The 20,622-nt window shown below is 46.6% G+C and overlaps 1 protein-coding gene across 2 annotated transcripts; it reads left to right on the plus strand.

The window, feature by feature from the left end:
* Nucleotides 1-1,080: 1,080 nt before the first annotated feature.
* Nucleotides 1,081-13,727, plus strand: MTURN (maturin, neural progenitor differentiation regulator homolog). Of its 2 annotated transcripts, none has more exons than XM_032106994.1 (3): nt 1,081-1,276; nt 7,025-7,147; nt 13,433-13,727. In XM_032106994.1, the coding sequence occupies exons 1-3, from the start codon at nt 1,115-1,117 to the stop codon at nt 13,541-13,543; spliced, it is 396 nt and encodes a 131-aa protein (XP_031962885.1). In that variant the 5' UTR covers nt 1,081-1,114; the 3' UTR covers nt 13,544-13,727. The 2 variants fall into 2 exon arrangements, with proteins under 2 accessions (XP_031962885.1, XP_031962874.1); XM_032106983.1 differs by lacking the exon at nt 13,433-13,727 and adding an exon at nt 7,248-9,774.
* Nucleotides 13,728-20,622: the final 6,895 nt, after the last annotated feature.

The following is a 20,622-nucleotide window of genomic DNA, read 5'->3' on the forward strand; positions in this document are numbered from 1 at the left end:
CAGCGGGGGTGCTCGGAGCGTGCCCCAGGTCAGCCAGAGGCAGGGGGAACGTGTCCTTGCCGCAGCTTTGCTGCTGCTGCCATGCTCAGTCAGTCACATTCTCTGTGCAGCTCAGAGAATCGTTACTGCCACCATGCTCTAACCGAGCCAATCTCAGGGTCATTAAGGTTGGAAAAGACCTCTGGTGACCTCACCACTGCTTTGGAGTGGTCGAATGATTTATGCACCGATACATACGATGGGAGTGTATGCTGCGTGACACTGACCCCACTGATCAGATGGGCTTTTGGCACCTGCCATGGAAATGCAGTGGAACACCACTCAGGAGACCAGCAACAGCCACTGGGCTGTTTCAGAGGCCAGTGTTCTCTTTGTCCGTGCAAACTTTTCTGCCCACTGCCACGTATGGGCTTTCTGCTTCCTGTTCACCTCTAAGAATTCCTGGGCTTCCAGCTGAAAACCCACCCAGGCCTGTGGGGATTTGCTTTCCTTTGCGGCACAGTGCATGCCAACACAAATCTAAGGTCCTTTATAAATGCAGATCAGCTCTCGTATCTCTTATGCCGTGGCTGGACATATAGATAATCCCTTGGGATAAACTTGGAAGAGTAATGTGAACCTCACTGCAAACACACAGATTCACGGTAACAGGATGGTGAGGCAGGGGGAACCTCCGTAAGGCTTTCCAATGTCACGGGGTGAATCTGCCCGTATTTGGACAGCTCAACAGCCTACATTTGGGTGGCTCCCACGGAACCCAGCACGGAGGGTACCCGTGCGTTCAGCACAATGGGTGCTGCTGAGATTCCAACCCAGTTCTGGGAAGAGGGATGGGAAGCGGCGAGGCGAGGCACGGTCTCGCCGACAGTGCCTTCATGCGTGGGCTTTCCTTTTTTTTTTCCCCCCCTCCCGCAAGTTGCCAGAAGGCGTCGAGTCGATTGTCTGCGGCGAATTCCAGCGGGCCCGGTGCCGGGAGCCGCGCGCGGGTCGCGAGGCGCGGCGCGGGGGGCGGGAGGGGCGGCGCGCGGGGCGGGCGCGGGGCGGCGCGAGGCGCGGGGGGCGCGGGCGGCGCGGGGGACGCGGGCGGGAGGCGGCGGCGGCGGCGGCGGCGGCGATGGCTTTCGAGGCGCTGGCGGAGGCGGCGGAGCGATGGTGCGCCCGCACGCCCTTCCAGCTCATCGCCGCCGAGGAGACGGAGCGGCGCATGGACTTCTACGCCGAGCCCGGCGTCTCCTTCTATGTGCTGTGCCCGGAGGCCGCCTGCGGCGACAATTTCGTGAGTGCCCCGGGAGGGGATCGGGGGTCACGGGCATGCGGGGCACCCCCCCCTCCCCCCCCCGCGCGTGTGCGGGGACGCGCGGAGAGCCCTCGCGCCGCTGTGGGACGCTCCGTCCGTGCCGGTCCCCGGAGCCCGGGGGGAGCACCCGAGGGGGAGCGCCGGGGGGGCGGAGGACGGGGCCGTGCCCGGGAGGGAGGGATGCGGTGATGGAGGGCGGTGGGGCCGGGGGGATCCTCCCACAATCTGCAAAATGGAGTCCGCTGCCGGTGGGGGGCGGCCCCGCGGGCAGGGCTGCGGGCAGGGACACCCCACCCCCCCCTTCCCCATCACCCGGCCCGGCCAGGCTGCGGGCTCCGGGTGGGCGGCGAGGAGCGGTGCGGGCCCCCCCGCCTGCCCCGCTCCCCGCGGGGGCTGCAGCTGCTGCTCCCCCCGCGGCCCCTCCGTCCTCCCGGGGTGCCGGGGCTGGGGCACGGCGCGGGGACGGGCGGACTGGCAGGGCTGTCACGGCAAATGGAGAATGGGCAGGAATAAAATGGAGTCAGGATGACAGGAGGGCCGCGCCCCCCCCGCCGCTCCCCCGGGCCCGCCGCGGGATCCGTGCAGGTGCCGGCCGGGCGCCGCCGCGCCCCCGCCCCGCCGCCCCTCGCGGAGTTCAGCGCCGAGTTTGTGCGGAAAAGGCTCCGGCACCACATCCCATGCCTTTGGGAAGGGTCGGGGGGTGCTTTTCCCCTCGGCCAGACCCTCCGGGTGGTGAGCAGGAGTGCAGGAAGTCACCGAAAAGCGGCACCTCGCCACGGAGTTTGTAAGCTGCCAAGTGCCAGTTAACTTCAGTGAAAGGATTTTGGTTTGCTTTTTTTAACAAAACCGCTCCTAGCACAGACCGTTATGGTAGGAATGTTGTAGGTTCTTGCCTTCACGGAGCAAGTTTCATCCCTCCACCTGCTTGACAAATGTTCACTAATTCCCTTTCCAACAGGTAAGTGCCGAGTGTGCCCATTTGACAGATGGGTCCATGGAAACAAAGAGCGGTGGAGTGACTTCTCCAGGACCACAGATCCCAGCGAGCAGGACATTTACTTACTGTGTCGAGTAGATAGATGATCATGCTGAATTATGAAAGAAGTTATCTGGAGTTTAGTTATGCATCTGTCCAGGGATACATGAGACCTTCAGATGCAGCAGTGGGGTAACTCAAGGTGTCGATTCTCTCAGTCCTCTGTGGGAATAGCTCTGCACATCCATCTTCCCAGCACCTCTGAGCCTGTCAGACCGCAGTGCTCGTTCCTCTCTAGAGATGCCTGTGTCCAGAAAGGTCCATGCCTGCTGCACTCCTAAGCAGGAATATGTCTGAATCCAGGGCAGCACTAGGCTAAAACTGTGGCTGGACACTAATGATATTGGAAATTGCAAAGAGAGTCCATTTATTTTTCTTAGACATGTATTGTTTCTTTATACACTGCTCAATAATTGAGTGAACTCTTTCAAACAAAGTCTAGTCAAGTTCAAAAAAATCTTAAGCCATTTTGGACCCTATTCCAATGCTGGCCTTTTTCTTTTTTTGAGTTTGATATCACATTTTCCCTTTTTTTTTTTTTTTAATATTTTCATTCCAGGGTTGCTGTGGGAAGGACTCCCTGCCCAGAGTCACCACTAGTAAAATGGAGCAAAGGGCTGACTCCTGTCAAATGTGGAACATAAGCAGTGGAAAACTAGAAGCAGTGTTTTATTCTGTCTTTTTTAGCCTTATTAGTTGAGGCATTTTTTGTAATGATAATACTTTTAAGACTGGCAGATAGGTGTCATTCTTAATTCTTTAAAGAGATGGTGTCTCTTTAATATGCTTAAGATCCACTAATGATTAGATTCTCCAGCATCCTGTTTCCTGCTCCTAGTGCACTGTGGGACTTAATTTCTGCTCCCAGCTTGATTATCTTGTTTTTTTGCAGTCACTTTTTTTTTTTTATGTTCCAGATTATAACTTTCCTTTCTATGTGCAATTACAGGCTAAAGTTTATTTTAAGGAGACTTAATACAAGCCAAGGGACTGATTATCATTTGCACTTTAAGCCTTGTTGCATGGCTCCTTTAACACAGTGGAGTGTGAAAGTGAGTAAATATAAACGGAATTCACAGTGACACACTTTGCAGCCTTTTTGCACCCTGTGCCTCCTATAAAGGAGCCTTGCATTTAATAAGCATCTGATGCCTGGTATTCTTGTTCTTTCTTTACGTATTCATTTCATAATGATGCGACTTAAAAAGCTATGTAGGAGGTGCCAGAGAATTCCATGATAACCCACTTGTAAGGAGGAAATGATGAGCATGATGAACTTAAAAGGAAGGAGGAGAGGAGAAAAATGTGGAAAGGTTGCCAAAATGCAATCTGGGGGAAAATAACACTGAATTTTGTCTGAAATCAGAGATCTCAGATCACAACAATCTAATATTTTTCATTTGCTGAAAAGATATCTTTAGGCTAGGCTTTTAACATGCTAGGGATGCAGGAGACCCATGTAGATGCTTATTGGAATTTTCAGTACCACCTGGACACTAAAACTCTCTGAATCAGCATTTTAGATAGCTGAACTATCTATAATTCAGCTCCTGATGCTCCTGGGGTTCTCAAGAAATTAATTGGACTTGTGTAGCCGTAATCAAGGAGAGTGAGGGCTGTGATGCTAAGTCTGTCATTTGTTTTGTCACCATGTTATTACTGGTATTCAAAGTAACTGATAAAATAAATAAAAATATGATGCCATCTTGCTGCAAGATTTTCTGAAAATATTTCAGAACAGAGTTAGTGGGTCTGAATATTTTATGCAAGTCGAATTATCCCCACAAATAAAACGTTTTGCTGCCATGCACAAGTGGGCTGCTTAGAAAAAGGTGGGCCAGCAAGTGATTCTGTCATGCAGCTACACTGAGTCATCTAAAGGTGTGAGGGAAAGCAAACCCCTCCAGATGTAGCCCTGTTGATTTCCTCAGCTATGTGCTATGTGTAGATGCTGAACTAAATAATTCAACCATGGTCCTAGGCCAGCTGAGGTGGAAATTAGTGGCTGTGTGCTTTTGTAGTGACACAAAGCAACTGTGAGCAAAACTGAGCAAGCTTGGAAAACACATACTCCAATGATGAGGTTAATATTTTTTTAATTGCACAGCTACAGCCAGGCACTGTGGTCCACCAGTTTGCCAGCAGCCCCCTTCTCCCACTGCAGAGAGATCCTCAGGCACTGGGTTTTCCAGGAAAAGCATCTCTGTATATGCAGCCTTACTGAACTTTCTAAGCAGGAGCTGAATCCTCAAATTACGTTTGTTTTTATTTTGAAAGGCCGAAATTCCTTTTGCAGGTTCCTCTGGAGATGGGTGAGTCAGTACTGAGACAGTTCCTGCGCTGCCTGGGTGCAGCACTGAACCACCACAGAGAGCTGTAGATGCAGCTGAACCTACAGGCGTTACAACCCTGGTTTTTGTTATGGTTGAGGTTCATGAGGGAAAAGATTAAATCAACCCATTTCTGAATGAGATGCATGCACTAATGGCACGTGAAACTTTTTGTAGTGCAGTTTGTTGCTGCAGTCAGCATTTAAAATCCTCTGCAGATGGGAAGATTTTTGGAATCCTTACTTGCTAATTGTCCTATGATGCTATGCAAAACAATGTTGTCAAAAGCTCAGTGATCAGGTTATTCTCTCTAGGTTTTTCCCTTATGCTAGATCATCTTATTCTGCCTACTGCTGACAAATTCACACTGGAGTCTAAAATGTGGTGGAGCTTGAAAAGAGATTGTAAAAACATGATAGGACAACATGGAGTTAACTTTCCCTGGGGAACAAACCTGCTATTACTTATTAAAGGGCAGGGCCTGATTTTCTTTTATGTGGAAGCTGCTGTGTATAGCTCTGGTAGTCAAAAGAAGCCACAATTTAAACAAGAATGAGGATCTCAGCAGTCATAATCATTTTATATACGTAAACAATTGCAACAGGTTTAGCACGAGCCAGGAATTGCCAAGCTGCAACATTCAGCTCTGAAGGAGTAACTAAATAGTTATTACTAACCCCAAGTATGAAGAAATCATGGGCCAGACTTCCAAAACCTTCTCCAATGGCTGTTCTTAAAATGTGATTTGGAAGTGTTCATTCTGATTTCACTTCATGTACCTTCTGCCTTTTTAGGCCGTAGAAATCACAAAGTGCAGACTTTTTTTCTGCTTTTTTTCCTTGTAAACAGAAGCTGAGATTTAGTTGTATATTTATAGGATTGCAAGGCCCATGACTCTTAAGATGGCATGAAGTATCATGAGACTTGTGGTATGTGTGTTTGAGAGTTGGCAAGACTGTAAAGAACTTATTTTTATTTCCAGAATGGTTAAGAGATGACTTCGGTTATAAGGAAAGAGCAGAACCTACTCAGTAATTCAGGGCTGCTTTCATAACAAAACATTTCACTATGTTTATGCTTGTAAAGTGCAACAAGCAGTGAAGAAAATGTAGGTCAAGTGAGGTTCATAGCAAAGCAGTTACAGGTTTTATCTTAAAGGTGCAGTTTAGGTGATGTTAAATACTGCTCTCTTGTTAAGTGCAAAGCTGCATCCCTGGCGGGTACTCACCGCTGAAGAGGAAGGCACCATGCAAGCCTTGTGCTAGGGATTGAAACATCTGTTGTTTTGAGCCTTTCCCTGAATGTTAGTTAAGCTTCGGAGAGATCCTCCTCTTTCCTTGTTTGAGCATAACCTGCTGTTTATAGCAAGTAAAAGGGTACTTTGGGGAAAAGAGCTGCTGTGCAAAAAGAGAGGTACAAGAGTCTCAAACCAATTTGGCGGTATTGCACTTCTCTATGTGGCAGGCTGCCTAAGACAGTCCCATGCACGAAGTCTTCCGACAGAAGGTGTTTAAGGTGATGCATTAGCTTGTGCCCTTGCACACAGGAAGAATTGTTGCCTGGGTGCTCCCTCCATCGCTTGCCAGATCTATTTCAAAGAACCTCCTTGCAGCAGAATAAACATCAGTTTTGAGAGAGGCTTCACAGAGTAAGGCTGGGGAACCAGCATCTCCAAAGCAGGAGTAAGACAAGAGGAAGATCTCAAGTGGGTTTAACGTGCCTGCCTCGGAAGGGAAGATCAGGTTCCAGGGGGAGTAAATCTCAAAACAGGGTGGGAGGCTCAAAGCATCAGGATGCTGTGAGTGCCCAAACATCTCTCTTGGCTCTGTGTCTAGCCTGCAGGCGGATTTTGCATCTTTTCTTCTGCACTGTTGAGAGAATTACACATCAAGTTCCACCTCCAGGGTTGCATCATATTTGCACTAACGCCAGGAGGACAAAGAGATGCTTTAGCTCTTCCTGAGGGCTTCACTGCAGCAGGTGATGCAGAAAAAGAGAAAACCCAGCATGGCTTCCAGGTCTGAGCAGGGCTGATGTCAAACCAAAAGCACCTTTATAGGTAAAATGTGCGTGTGCAAAGTGTGTGTACCCTTCATGGCTGGTGCAACCATGAGGCATTTCCACTTCTGGATCGATTTCCCTATTTTCTGATGCATCATGTTAATAAAATCCAGGTTCCTCCTCAAAAACGTGGCTTCTGAAGCGGCCTGCAATGCCTGTCCCCAGGGCGGATCTGAACTGCAGGAGGCTCAGTGTACTTTGGCAGATGTTTACAACATGTCACCTTATGAAATCACATGGAAAGGTTGGCATGAATTCCTGTTAATGCCTTTCCTTTCTTGTGTTGCTGTTGGCTTTCAGCACGTGTGGAGCGAAAGTGAGGACTGCTTACCTTTTCTGCAGCTCGCACAGGATTACATCTCCTCCTGTGGGAAAAAGACACTCCATGAAATATTGGAAAAAGTCTTCAAATCCTTCAGACCTGTAAGTGCTTTTTTTTTTTTTTCCCTTCTAAACACTGACAGTTACCTGTGACTTTTAATGGGACAGCACTGGATAGAGCATGGTGTTTTTTCTTCTCCAGAGATTTACATCTCCAGTTAGCTGCCTGGGTACAGGAGTGTTAGCACTTAAGCTACCATCAGGCAATTGGAAATTGTTTCTTGGAAGTCAGCTGCCTCTTTATTTCCATCTGTGTGTTTGAGAGGATGAGATTCCTGTGCGGGATGGGAGGCCAACTGGTGTGTCAGCCGGTGGCAGCGGGCAGGGACTCGCGTCCTGCTGATGCAGCGCTGACTCCGAGGAACGGGATACGAGTCAGCGCTGTGGGACTTTGTGGCACAGTTGTTTCCTGGCACTGGAATTGGGGAGTTTTGCAAGGATATGAACAGCAAGAGTAAACCTCTGGGAAGCTGGAAGAATGGTCTCTCCTCAGGGTGGTTTATTTTATTTTATGGTTGGGGGTTTTTTCCCCCCAAGTGATGTAGATTTTGCTATTAGGATGGTTGCCACTTGGTATTTGCAAATGCTGGTTTGGTCACTGCTTGAGAAGAAGTTGGAACAGAAGCTGGGTTTTGTGGGGAGGGGGCCTGTATTTTTCTGTTTTGCTACTACTCAGCTTTCTCTGTCCTTGTTTAACACTAAGATTTTTGCCAAAGCCTGGATTTCATCAGGGCGAGGTGTCTTAGGCTGGCCATTGTCCTTCATTTTTGCCAAATGCTCCCTTTAAACAGACTCTCCTTTTGAATGCTCGGGTTTGGCTAAGGGCTTGGTGCAAAGCAGGGTGAAGGTTTGTAGCCAGAGCCATTCTCTCGTGATGTTCATGAGAAAGTTCACCAAGGGGCGTTTTTATACTCAAATGAAAATGTAGACCTTTTCCCTCCTGTATTTTTCTGTGTGACTGGTTGAGAAGACTGGAAATGTATCCCAAGTATTTAGTGCAAAAGGGAGGGCTTGGAGCACCGATATGAGAACACTGGCTCTCCCTGTGTTACACCCTTGCAATGGTTTGCAAGGATCGCCACAGCTGGTCAACATAAAAGAGCATCATTTTAAAGAATCCTCTGAGAGGCTAGAAATAAATAGAACAGATGTACACTTTTCTTAGAAAGGACTAGAAATCTGATCTGTCAGTACAGCTGCTTGTAATTGTGAAAACATACAAAAAATATGTTTCCTGGAACAGTATTGGGCTCTAGGATATTCACAGCTGTTTTCTCCTGCTCAGGGAAGCTGTGCCTTTGATGAGAAACTTCCATTGGTTTAACTAAAGAGGACTTCAAAAAGACTTAATTAAATTGGTACAGGTTACTTATTTCATTTAAACCACATTTATTCCAGCATAGCTTAAGTTACTGAGAAATTTACTTCAAACCAAGTTGAGCTACTCTTTAGAATAAAAAGGTCCGAAGCACGGGGGACCATTATGCTCATGTAGCCTGGGCCCTTCATTAATACATCACATTTCACCTCATGATGCCCACAACCGAGCACATAAATTGAGATTGAACTAGAATATGTCTTTTCCAAAGACACCCACTCTTGGTGTAAAGTCTTCAGGTGACTTAAAGGATACACCACTGCTGGGCACTTTTTCTTCTCATGGCTAGTTATGGTGCTCTGAATAACTCTTGTTTACAATCTGCATTTTTCTAGTTTTGCTTCTTAGCTGTTGAATTTCATTTTGCTTTTGTTTGCTCAAAAATGGTGTCCTCAGTTGCCAGAGACCTCTTGTAGACTGTAATCAAATACCTCTTCATTTTCTCTTGGAGATACCACAGAGATTGTTTCTCAGATTCTCCTTTGACCTAGTATTGAGAGGTCTGCATCAGCATAACAAAACTGGGTTTATCATTTGAGGTATGGCTGTGTGTGGACAAGTCTAATAAGGAATGTATTGACATTCTTCCCTCGTTGTAACTTTTAAAAATAGCACATACATGGGAGGAAAGATTTTAAAAATTGAATGGTGTTACAATAGATGTACGGAAACAGTTATTTTGCACCCTCAGGCTTTTTCCAGAACAAAACCACTTTTCTCCAGTATTGAGAAATTATTTCCTTGGCATCACTTCACACTGTCTCCCGTCCTTTCTCTGCTGGACCCGTTTTACCAATGAGACCACCTTGCTCTCAGCTTCAAGGCAACAGTGCATTTGCAGGGCATTTCTTCTCCTCTATCCCAAGCAAGTCAGCTGACAGAGACCAGTCTGGCAAACTCCAGTTTGAAAAATGGCAGTTTAGGAAAAAACTACAACTGAAGGTCAGACTGAGCTTTTGCGAAGTATCTCGTGGTCCTGGCTCTCAGTCTGGGACACTGGGGACCAGGTTTTTAGCAGGTGCTTTCTAAGCACCTTCTGAAAGTCTTCTCTGTTTTGGTATTCCCAGTGGACATCCATGATTATTAGACAGTTCTGAAATTCTTTGTTGGGGTCCTTTGAAGGGAAATATTTAGAAGAGAACAGTGGCAGTGCATCTGCAGCTTTCCACGCCCTTGTGCACAGCATGATCATCTGCCTTCCCATAACTGAGGGCTCCAAAAACAACTTCTTCCAGTAACTCAGCTCAGCCTTGCTCTGCATGTTCATGATAACAGCCCAGCCATGTCTCCACGAGCTTACCCTGGGGCTGTGGAGGGGGAAGGGACTGGCTTCTCATGCTGCTGAGCCCTGTGTTTTGGAGACAGTGAGAACACGAATGCCCAGCAGTTGTCATCCCTCTCAGTGAGAGACGGAGAATTCCCTCTGCTTGGAAGGCAATGAGGGTGGTCTAGGTCTGCTCACTGCTCTCAGGCATCTCTCCCTAATGTTTTAGGGGCCTAAGCACAGTGCCAAGCAGGATATTTAATTAGACAAAGCTTTTAAAAAGTGCTAGTTTGCCTGCAACAACTAAACCACACCTCTAAGTTCTGCTTTAGGCAAGGTCAAGGTGTTTCTTTCCTGAAGGTGGTGAGGGGCATATTGTCTCTACCCATTACTGCCTTCCTGGGTCAGTTTCTACAAAACTCTGTGATTTGCCTTATCCACTTGTTCGGAGAGCATCCAAGAGTGCTAGACACCATGAAGGTACATGATATCAACCAATATGACTGGGCTCGAATACTGTTATTTGCCTCAAAGCATCCTGTCTCCTCCCATGCCTTGGTCTCTGTGGTGTCAGAGGTGCCATGCTCTGGTGCTAGGAGGTGCCCATGCTGGTGTTTTTAAGCATATCTGCCTGGAGACTAAGTCCTTCCCACAGGGATTCAACAGAACTGTGTTATCTCTAGTGTAGCATCGCATGGACCACTAAAGCTCAGTCTTGTACTTGGTTTATTTTTCAGTGTGCTTGTGTGCCAGCTTTTAGTAGGAGACAGCGTCACTCTTCTTCCGTGAGTTAGTAACTACTAGGTTATTTGTAAAATCAGGGCACTTTGAAAGAGTTAAGACAGACAAATATAAGAAACGCCTGAGGGACATCACACCAACTGGCAAAGTTTGCAGGAAACCAAGGCATGAGTCATACAATTCAGCAGCAAATTCTAGGGGTCCCATACTGAGCTCATCTTCAGCCTGAAAAGCCTGCATCTGAAGTGGGGAGTCTGCAGTGTGAAAGCCATTTATGCCATATTCACTGAATTCATGCATATCCCAGTGACCTTTCCTTTACCTCCATATGGGTAGTTTGGCCAGCAGAAATAAATAGCTGTAGTTCAGGCAATGCTGCTGGTTGTTATCCTCCCTCCCTCCTCACCATGCCCATGACCACCTCCTAGCCATGCATCACAGCCTGGCAGTTTTGTTCCCCTTGGCTTTTCTGCTGATGGATCAGCTCTTTCTTTCTACCCCGTTTTTCTGTTTTATCTCTTTTCTCCTTGTTTTCCTCTCTAGTTAAGTCCTTTCAAGTCTGCTGCATAGCTGATAATATATGAAGCAGCTATGGACTAGAAGCAGAAACTAGTGTGTGTGAAAGAAGATAAGGTGGGAATCAGTAGGGTCAGCCCAAGCCATCTTCGTCATCTTATTTTGTCCTTATCTTTTGTGCAGTGTCCTTCTGTTTTGTCCCAATGTTTATAGAGCTCCCCGTGCTTTGGACCCTGATCCTCTCTCCTTTTGTTGAAGGTGTGGGCAGATTTGTCATTGCAGTCCAGAGAGCAGTAAGGGGTTAACAGTGGTGAGGGACCACCATAATCCTGTGGGAAGCAACAGGATGTGACACCTAAAAGCAAGACTTTTGTGGTCCTTGTTGCCTGGGAGGCTCGTAAAATGTCTGCAAGAGAATAAAACTGCATCTCCATTGGAGGAGCCTCCCATCCCATCCCATCCCATCCCATCCCATCCCATCCCATCCCATCCCATCCCATCCCATCCCATCCCCGTTCTTCCTCCATAAAACCACTAAGGTCTGCAGCATCACTCTGATTTACACTGCTCCCTCTGATTTATGCTGCTCCAGGGAAAGAGGAGACGGATTTCCTGATGGCAAAGAGACGGGATGTGTGAAAAGCAGGATGTACTCCCCATCCTTTGGGATTGTGTATATCTTTGCAGTTCTTGTGGTGCATGTTGTGTTTTCCATGCTAATTTTGCATGGGAAAGGCTTACAGTAACCCATAAAATGAAGATTCATGTGACTCATTTCCTTGCAAATCGAAGAGGAATTATGACCAGAGATGGGGAAAAAAAAAAATGCAGTCAAAACTCTTTCTGCCACGTGATACAAACAGGAGTACAACACTCATGTTTAATTTGAATATACCAGATTAGTTTAGCAAAAATAATACTAGTGTATAAGAAAGTCTAGAAAGAATCCTTGCTTTTGCCTTTTGAAAACGGAGTATTTTAATTTTACCTTCAACACGAAATAAAACCCCCACATCCTGAAAATGAACTGAGCAGTTCTTGTTCAGTTAAGCATTTGATTTGAAAAATATGTATGCACAGGAACAATTACTTTGTTCTGCTCAGAAAACAAGAACGTTTTCCATTTGGGGTCTCTCCGTAAGTGTTTTTAAAATGCGAAGGAGGGGATTTAGTCAGCAAATTCTCCTTCCATTTCCCTGCTGAAGAAACGCTGCAACTAAAAATCTGATTTTCTCCCAGTGACAGTGAGGAATGCAAGCTTCATTGCACCCAGAAGCTAATTCTGTACGTTGTATTTGTGTCCACTGAATAATTTTGAATGTCGATCACAGGCTGAATTAGTTCAGTTTTCCCTGAAAATCTGCCTTGTTGCAGCCTTCTCATTTCCATGCTCTCACCTAGAGAGTGTCACCCTCCTCATGATTTTTCTGGGTTTTGCCTCTTTGAAGAGCTAACAGCTGCATCACTCTCCAAAGAGGGTGTTACACGCATCTGTGCTGCTCTTCCAGCCCCGGCAAGCTAAATACACGGTATTCTCAGTAATGCCTGGCCTATGATTTTGCTTTGTGGCTATTAATAGCTGTTAGTGTAGGATTCTAATATGAGATTTCCACAACATACATTATTTTGACTGTTACTTGGTTTTTCTGTCTTCCTGACTTCTGTTGGCTTGGCAACCTTTTGGGAGAGAGGGGAGAAGTTCAAACATGGCTGTTTGCTCCTTTTCCTGTGGTGAAGAAGTGATGTTGCAGTGATCGGAGCCATCAGGTGAAGGCATCCGAACATTCTCCAAGGAGGATGGGCTGGCAGTTCCTTGCAAGCCCAAATCTAATTTGCGGAAGTTTAAAGGGACAATATTCCAGCGGAATACACAGTATTTCTCACTGCAAGGGCTTCACCCAGCATGCAAGACTTTGTCTGGTGTGATGGAGTGAAGGGTTCAAGAGAAACACTTGATATAGTGGGTTCTTTAGCTTTTTAGGCACTCCTTGCCTACTCCACATTATCCAGTCCTGCATGAGGATGGTCTCTTCTTTGGCTTTTATAGGGCTGACAAAAAACAATCTTAAACCAAGATAAATACTGCTACAGTATTATCGTGGTTCTTTCTGAAGTTAAACCACTGCCAACTCTAAACACTCAACAATTCATAATGCGACCTCAGGGAAGAATGTGAAGCTTTTTGCAAGTGCTTTGTTTTGGTTTTATTTATCTTCCGGTCTCTGAGCACTTAATTTGGTGTGAGGATGCATTTTCAAATCTTTCTTTATCCCAGGAGGGAGAGAAAGAGAGTCAAGAGCATTATGCAATACTGTTATTCCAGGGTTTGAGGTTTTTAAGAAGTGCACGTAGGATTTGTGTGAAGATTTGCAGCAAAGCTGCACGAGTGGGTAATTCACTGTTACACAGTATTTTCTCTTCTTTGTAGCTACTTGGGCTTCCAGATGTTGATGATGATGCATTTGAAGAATATAACGCAGATGTGGAAGAAGAGGAACCAGAAGCCGATCACCAACAGATGGGTGTCAGTCAGCAGTGATTTTCTGAGAAGCTATAAAAATATTCGGAAGCCTTTGGTACCAGGTGGGGTCAGGTGGTCCCACGTTAGCCTGTTTGAATTAGCACATCACAAGGGGATATCTGGCTGCCAAGATAAAAGTTTTACAAAAAATGGTTTAAAAAAAAAAAAAATAATAATAATCCGTGATGAGCTTTGCTAAGAAGTGACCTGAATTTTGCTCCTGCTTCAGTGGGTTTTCTATGGAGTTGTCTTGGTAGCATTCTGCCGTTATCAGTCTAGAAGTAGTTTTGTCACTGACTTGTCTCTTCGATTTGTGTTCGAGAGTAGTGTTTGCTGCCATGAATGTAGAGTACTGAGAATGTAGGAGGCGTGTGGGGAGAGCGCCGAGTCCTCGCCAGTGACCTTTCCGAGGAAACCAGCGCAGAGAGCAAACACCACCTGCGCTTTTCTTTTTAGCGATAGGTTTTTGACAAAGTACCAAATGTGGAGAGACTTTTCCTGAAAAACAGTAGTTTAGTAGTGGTTGGTGCTGCAGAAGTGCATAAGGAAGGCTTAACAAAAATAATGGGAAGTAGGAAATCGAGGGGGTGTCAGACATACAGATGTTTTTTCACTGACACCTAGGTTTACAAGTGCTGAATTAATAACTGGGAGTAACTGGCACCAGCAGCACACATAATAACCAATCTGGTACTCTGACACCATGTGATCTAAAGGCAAGTGCTGCTTTCTTACAAATCAAGTAAAAAATAGCCGTCGCCTATCCCACTTCTGCATGATAACTGACTTAAAGCTTTGCTGGTTTTGATACACTGCCAAATTATTACTCAAACCTCATGGCACTGTGCACTAGAATCATAGAATATGCTGAGTTGGAAGGCACCCATCAGGATCCTCGAGTCCAACTCCTGGCCCTGCGCAGGACACCTCAAGAATCACACCATGTGCCTGAGAGTGTTGTCCAAATGCTTCTTGAACTCTGTCAGGCTTGTGCTGTGACCACTTCCCTGGGGAGCCTGTTCCAATGCCCAACAACCCTCTGGGTGAAGAACCTTTCCCTGATATCCAATCTAAACCTCCCCTGACTCAGCTTCAGGCCATTCTCTCGGGTCCTGTCACTGGTAATGAGAGTGAAGAGATCTGTAGCTGCCCCTCCTCTTCCCCTCCTGAGGATGCTGAACACCACAGTGAGGTCTCCCCTCAGTCTCCCCTTCTCCAGGCTGAACAGACCAAGTGACCTCAGCCACTCCTCACCAGGCTTCTCTTCCAGACCCTTCACCATCCTTGTTGCCCTCCCCTGGACACTCTAATGGCTTAATGTCTTCTTTACATTGTGGCTCCCAAAACTGCCCCTGGCACTCGAGGTGAGGCTGCCCCAGTGCAGAGCAGAGCAGGACAATCCCCTCCCTTCCCTGGCTGGTGATGCTGTGCCTGATGCCCCCCAGGACACAGCTGGCCCTCCTGGCTGCCAGGGCACTGCTGACTTACATTCAACTTTCCCTTGACCAAGACCGCCAGGTCCCTTTCCACAGTGCTTCTCTCCAGCCTCTCTTTCCCTGGTGTATACACACAGCCAGGGTTGCCCTGTCCCGGTGCAGAACCCAGCACTTGCCTCTGTTAAACTTCATACCGTTGGTGATTGCCCATCTCTCTTAATTTGTCGTGGTCTCTCTGCAGGGCCTGTCTGCCCGAGAGAGAGTTGACAGCTCCTCCCAATTTACTGTCGTCAGCAAACTTAGTATTCCTTCAAGTCCTGCATCCTGTTTCTTAATGAGATGTTAAAGAGCACAGGGCCAAGGATGGAGCCCTGTGGAACCCCACTGGTGACAGGTCACCAGTCTGATGTCACCCTATTCACTGTAACCCTTTCTGCCCAGCCTGTGAACCAGTTGTTCACCCATCCCACGATGTGTTAATCCAGCTGTGTGCTGGACATTTTGGTCAGAAGGATACTTTTGATACAGTATCAAAAGTTTTACTGAAATCCAAACATATTACATCAACTTGCTTCCCTTGATCAGCTGGGTGGATTACCTTGTCATAAAAGGATATCAGGTTTGACAAGCAGGACTTTCCCCTCATGAAGCCGTGCTGGCTGTGACCAGTGACTGCACTGTCCTCCAGGTCCTTCCAGAATAATATTTTCCATGATTTTACTGGGCACTGAAGTGAGACTGACAGGCCTGTAGTTTCCGGGATCTTCCTTGAGTGCAACTTGAATGCAACTTAACACTGAAGCCATAAGGGTACCAACCAGCACCTGGCTCTTAAAATTATGCTGGACCTCTTCCTTTTCCTGGGCCTTTGAGCTAGTCTGGGAATTTACACCTTATTGGAGGGGAGCTAAAATACTGCTTCAGCTGATAGAAAATCTAGTGAGGTTTTACTTATCAGGGGACTTGCTCCTCGAGGGGTTTGGTGAGGGTCTTGGTATAAAGGAAAAGAAGACCCCTTGTATTTTATACCTGTTTTACATAGCTCCAAGTAACTTGGATGAGTGCCAGACTGTGAAGATGCAGGGTGTCTTTATTTACTTGCCTTTTGTACAGAAAATATAAGAAGCAAAGGTAATTCTGTTGTAATACAGCTGTTTTCCACAATCAAGAAAAATGTTTCTAAATTTACTCCTTTTTTTCCAATTTTTTAAAAATTGTGAAACAAAGGTCACACACTTCAAAAGCCCTTTTATACAGAATTAGCTTTATAAAGAAAGAGTGAGCGGAGAGAAAATGCTTGGACAACTCCTATAAACAACTCGCATCATTTCGAAAACCCTGTTGTTAATGATGTCTCCTTTTCAGTAGATTTTTTAAAGACTCTTTTTCCAGGGTTACTAAAGAGAGCACGTTTTCTTGATGGTTTACATTTATGATGGTGGTTTGAGCGATGCATAGCACATGATTTTTTCTGTCAGAGGCAAAGATCTTCCATAACTGGGACAATGTGTGTTACCTGAGTGTGCACGGAAGTGTCTGCAACACTGTAAAAGTCAGAGTTTAAGAATATAAAAAAAAAAGTGGAAGAAAAACAGAGCTTAATGCAACTTTGTACATTCTTTCAGCATGCAGGCATAAACATGGTAGTTGCAGCACCTTTTCTATGGACTAGTAACGTGAGAACTGTGGCAGTTCACTGTATAACACTGTACAGCAGCAATAGGCTTTTGGCTTACTGAAATAAAGTGTAAGACCAGTGGTTTCCATCCTTGCTTTAAGTCCCTAAATTTTTCTTTCCTCTCCAGCTAGGACAGATGCTATAACCTTAAAGAGAGCCTTCCTTTGGGAGAACCTTTCTCTTCATAGCATCCAGTCCTTGGGTTGTGGCTCACACAAGTAGCTTTTCTGGGGCTGATTTTCCTCTGCTCTGATGTCATGCAAGTGAGCAATTCACAGTAGCGCAAGCTGGAGGCAAAGTCTTGCTGTTCAGGTTTGCTGGGCACTTGCACCCATTTGTTTGAGGGGCAGGTGGCTGGCACCAATGTGCAGGTGCAGGCACCCCATACACACCTGCATAGCCCCAGGCGTGGCTGCCCCATGAGCTGGGCTGCGGGCCCGGCCTGACTGGGACACAGCCCTCTGCCTTTTGCAGGCAGGCAGGCAGGCTTCCAGCTGGATCAGTCCCACCAGCTGGCTCAGCATGTGGCTGCACAGATGAGTGCTGCCACAACGGAGGGGAGGGTGCAGGGTGGCCGTGGGTGGCAGCTGAGGACCTGCTGCTAAAAGCACCGTGCACGGTGTCAGGGGCCCGTGGCGGAGCTGCGGACCGGCCTAAATGCTGTGAGGAATTGACTGCACAAGGCTCAGTGGGAACTGGGCTCTGGTGGCAGCGGGATAGGCAGGATTTCATGAAATGAGGAAAGACTGTAAGATCCAGTGCTTGTAATTCCATACAGGAGGTTGTAATATGTATTGCACTCTGCTACCTTTCCCTGCGTGTTGATTGAATTGTTAATGAGTGGTTGAGCATTAATACAGTTGCAAGCAAACAATGCTGTAAATGATGTAGATATATTATTGTTATTTTCTGTATTCACTAACTCACTTTTTCTTTGGAATGCCGTATGCCATTTGAGTGACTTCCCCACAGACTGCATGTGCTGGACAGCTGGGGGGCCCTTCTGCAGCGCTCTCCCCTGCAAAACTCGCACTGAAGCCAGCGAGATTTTGTTTAGACAGGACCTGCAGGACCAGGGAATGTGTGAGGCTTGGTCCTGCAGAAAGCTGAACGCTCTCATTTCCTCCCACTTTGCTAGGAGCCGAATGTGTTGAGCCCTGCTGCTGAACTGAAGCATGACCAGGCAGCACTGAGAATAAACTGGAATTTTATACATAGAAAATTGAATTTACATGTAATAAATGTGAATGAGCATTAATATAGAATGTATTTTATCAAAAAATATTGATTCCTTACTTTGACCAAAAACATTTCTGTATTACTGTGTTACTTTTCCATACTTGCCAAATGATGCAAGAGATGTGGAACTGGTTTGGTTGTACTATGAAATGTTTTTATATTTCATTTGTATTTTATTTTTCCCTCCCTCCTACCACATATTGCAGTCAGTAGCCGTTCAGTAATTAATCAGGGGTAGCATGACCCAGTGGCTAGGCTGCCAGACTGAGACACAAGATTTGCCAACACATGCATAAATGCTTGCAAACCTGGGTACTCAGTGAGATGTGGGTTTGTAGGTCTGCCATTGCCTTGCCCTGAGCTTTAGGTGGGTCTCAGTCACTGAAAATTCAAGGCAGGACTCCAGTTATGCATCCAAGCCTCCAGAAGATTTAGTAGGAGCAGGGTAACTCCTTTGAAAGTCCTACCTTAAGCCTTTTGTAAAAGAGACTGTTAGTATTATTTGTCCAGCTGTGTATATAGTGCTTTAGGTTTGTGGGTGAACAGGTACACATGATCATTCCTTTCCTCAGAGCAAACCAGTAATGAAAGGACAGGGAAGGGTCTTCCTTTTCCCTCAGCCTTTCTCATAGGCATTTCATGCTCTAACTAAATACAAATACAGCAGAGCAGAGCCTCTTGCAGAGCTGGTGCTTCTGAATATGAGTTGCATGAATGTCATCAGCAGAGTGCTGCTTGGACAATGAGAAATACATGGGATGCCAGAGGAAGAGGCAAATTTTAGAAATGTCACAGCTGCAGGGGCAAGAGTGAGCAAAGCCCCTTCAGAGAGAGAGATGCTGAGATTTCTGAGACAGCCAAAGCCATCCTGCCAAGTATCTGCATATTGAACCCATGCAGTTTATAAAAAAGCTCCTCTGGACACTACTGAGGCCTTGAGCTCAGTTGTGTTTTCCTGTTAGTGTCCTGCCTGATTAATGCATTGAGATGGTTGAGGGAGGAAGGGATGGAGAAGGCAAACTGAAAAGCCAATTCCTCTTCTCCAGCATTATGATATTGTGTGAGTAGGTAGGAGCAGCAGTCAGGGTGCAGGAAGCTTCTTTTTTAGGTGCATGGTAACATCTCTTAAAAGGACTTGCTCATGAGAGAAAAAATTGTTGGACCGTTACCTTGTAAGAACTGGGGGAATAGCTCACCCCTGAGCACGATGACCTGAACGCCTACCAGACTTCAGCTCCACCTCCTGCCCTGCTCCAGGCTGTTTTCCAGGCAGTTTCCCTCTGTGCATAGTGCTGTGCCTTTCAAAGTCTCATGCTTGTAAGAATGCCACTTTTGCTGGGAATAGCCAGAGTTAGTTTTCCTGCATCAGTGACGTGCATGCCAGCTGCTGCATCTTGTCACTGTGTCCCACGTAAGGTGTTCTCTGTGAGATGGTGACTGGGGCAGTGAGGAGGAGTTTCTGCTGCAGCATTGCTTTAGTAGGTCCTGCCCTTTCCCCCTCTGCAAGGTGGGACATGGGACTGTGACAGTAAAAGTGATTGCAATAACATTGTGGACATTGTTTTAGAAAGCTGCCATTCAGTACATATTCCCAGCCTCTTTCAGCATGTTTCCTGGTCTTTCTCTGGGATCCAGGGCTGATGCCTATGGCTGTTTTACTCAGTGTTAGCTTTAGCAGTGGCAGGAGGCAAGGTTACAACTTCATCCATCCTTACTGCGTGTCCAACCTTACCCTATGTCCATTCTTCCCTGTCCATCCTTACCATTCTGTTTGTCTCAGAAGTTCTCACTTCCAGAAGAAGGGAAGCATAGGAAGGAGGAGAGAGACACCTCTTATCTCCCACAGCTTGCAGCCAGGCACATCAGTGGAGCTGCAGCTCAGCACAGTGTGAGTCGCACTGTCCTTTCTGTACGGGGGGATGAGGTGACGTGGGAGATGTGTTATCCCTTGAGGACCCATGAGTGGTCCGTGCCAACCAGGCATTATGCAGAAGGCAGCAGTCATTTTAGGTGCCAAACCCAGTATCTTTTCACAGGCAGTGATGTCTCACCAAATAATCCACTCTCTGAAAATCATAACCCATTGAGGCTTTCCAGGTTGGGCATCCAGAAAATGAGACTTGTGTGGTTGCCTGGTCACTGGGAGATCTCTTTCTCAGTGCTGGCTGGTTTTGGTCTGGCTAGAGGACATGGGAAATTGGGAAGGATTCCTTTAGGGGCATTAACTGGATGCCCCTTTCTGTAAATTGCTGAGTGGAGGCAAATGCTTTGTTTTATGCATTTTATTCTGGCAGGACCTCCCCTCCTCCCCAGCAGCCTTTCTCTGCAGCCAGCTGCAGATGGGAAAGCTTTGTGTGAGAGCCAGGCAGAAGTGACTCAGGGCAGCAGCTCCTAGACCCTGCTACAGGCTGGACTTGAGGTCGTCCTTGCAGGGTAACCATGGAGCTGAAGGCTCGGGGATTATATTACATCACTTCCAATGCAGATATTTAAGTTAATTATACTTAATTTAAGTTAAGATAATTAAGAGTCCTTAAATTTGGTCCTTAGAGGGAAGACCCTGTCACTTTGGGTTTTTATTGGATTTCTGAGACTTAGTTGCACTGTTGGTATCTGATGTCTGTAGCAGGTGTACAGAGGAAACCTCTTCACTTAGCCACATTTACTTGTTCAGTGAGCCAAATTGTCTTTTACATGATCTGTGTTTGACTTTTTTCTCATTGCTAATTTTTTCATTTTTTTAA

This window comes from Corvus moneduloides, chromosome 1, assembly GCF_009650955.1.
Source record: "Corvus moneduloides isolate bCorMon1 chromosome 1, bCorMon1.pri, whole genome shotgun sequence".
NCBI classification, from domain to species: Eukaryota; Metazoa; Chordata; class Aves; order Passeriformes; family Corvidae; genus Corvus; species Corvus moneduloides.

Coding starts and splice junctions, on each gene's coding strand:
- MTURN (XM_032106983.1), top strand. CDS start 1,115: ATGGCTTTCGAGGCGCTGGCGGAGGCGGCGGAGCGATGGTGCGCCCGC. Junction 1,277..7,024: donor CCGCCTGCGGCGACAATTTC/GTGAGTGCCCCG, acceptor GTTGGCTTTCAG/CACGTGTGGAGCGAAAGTGA. Junction 7,148..7,247: donor TCTTCAAATCCTTCAGACCT/GTAAGTGCTTTT, acceptor TTTCTTCTCCAG/AGATTTACATCTCCAGTTAG.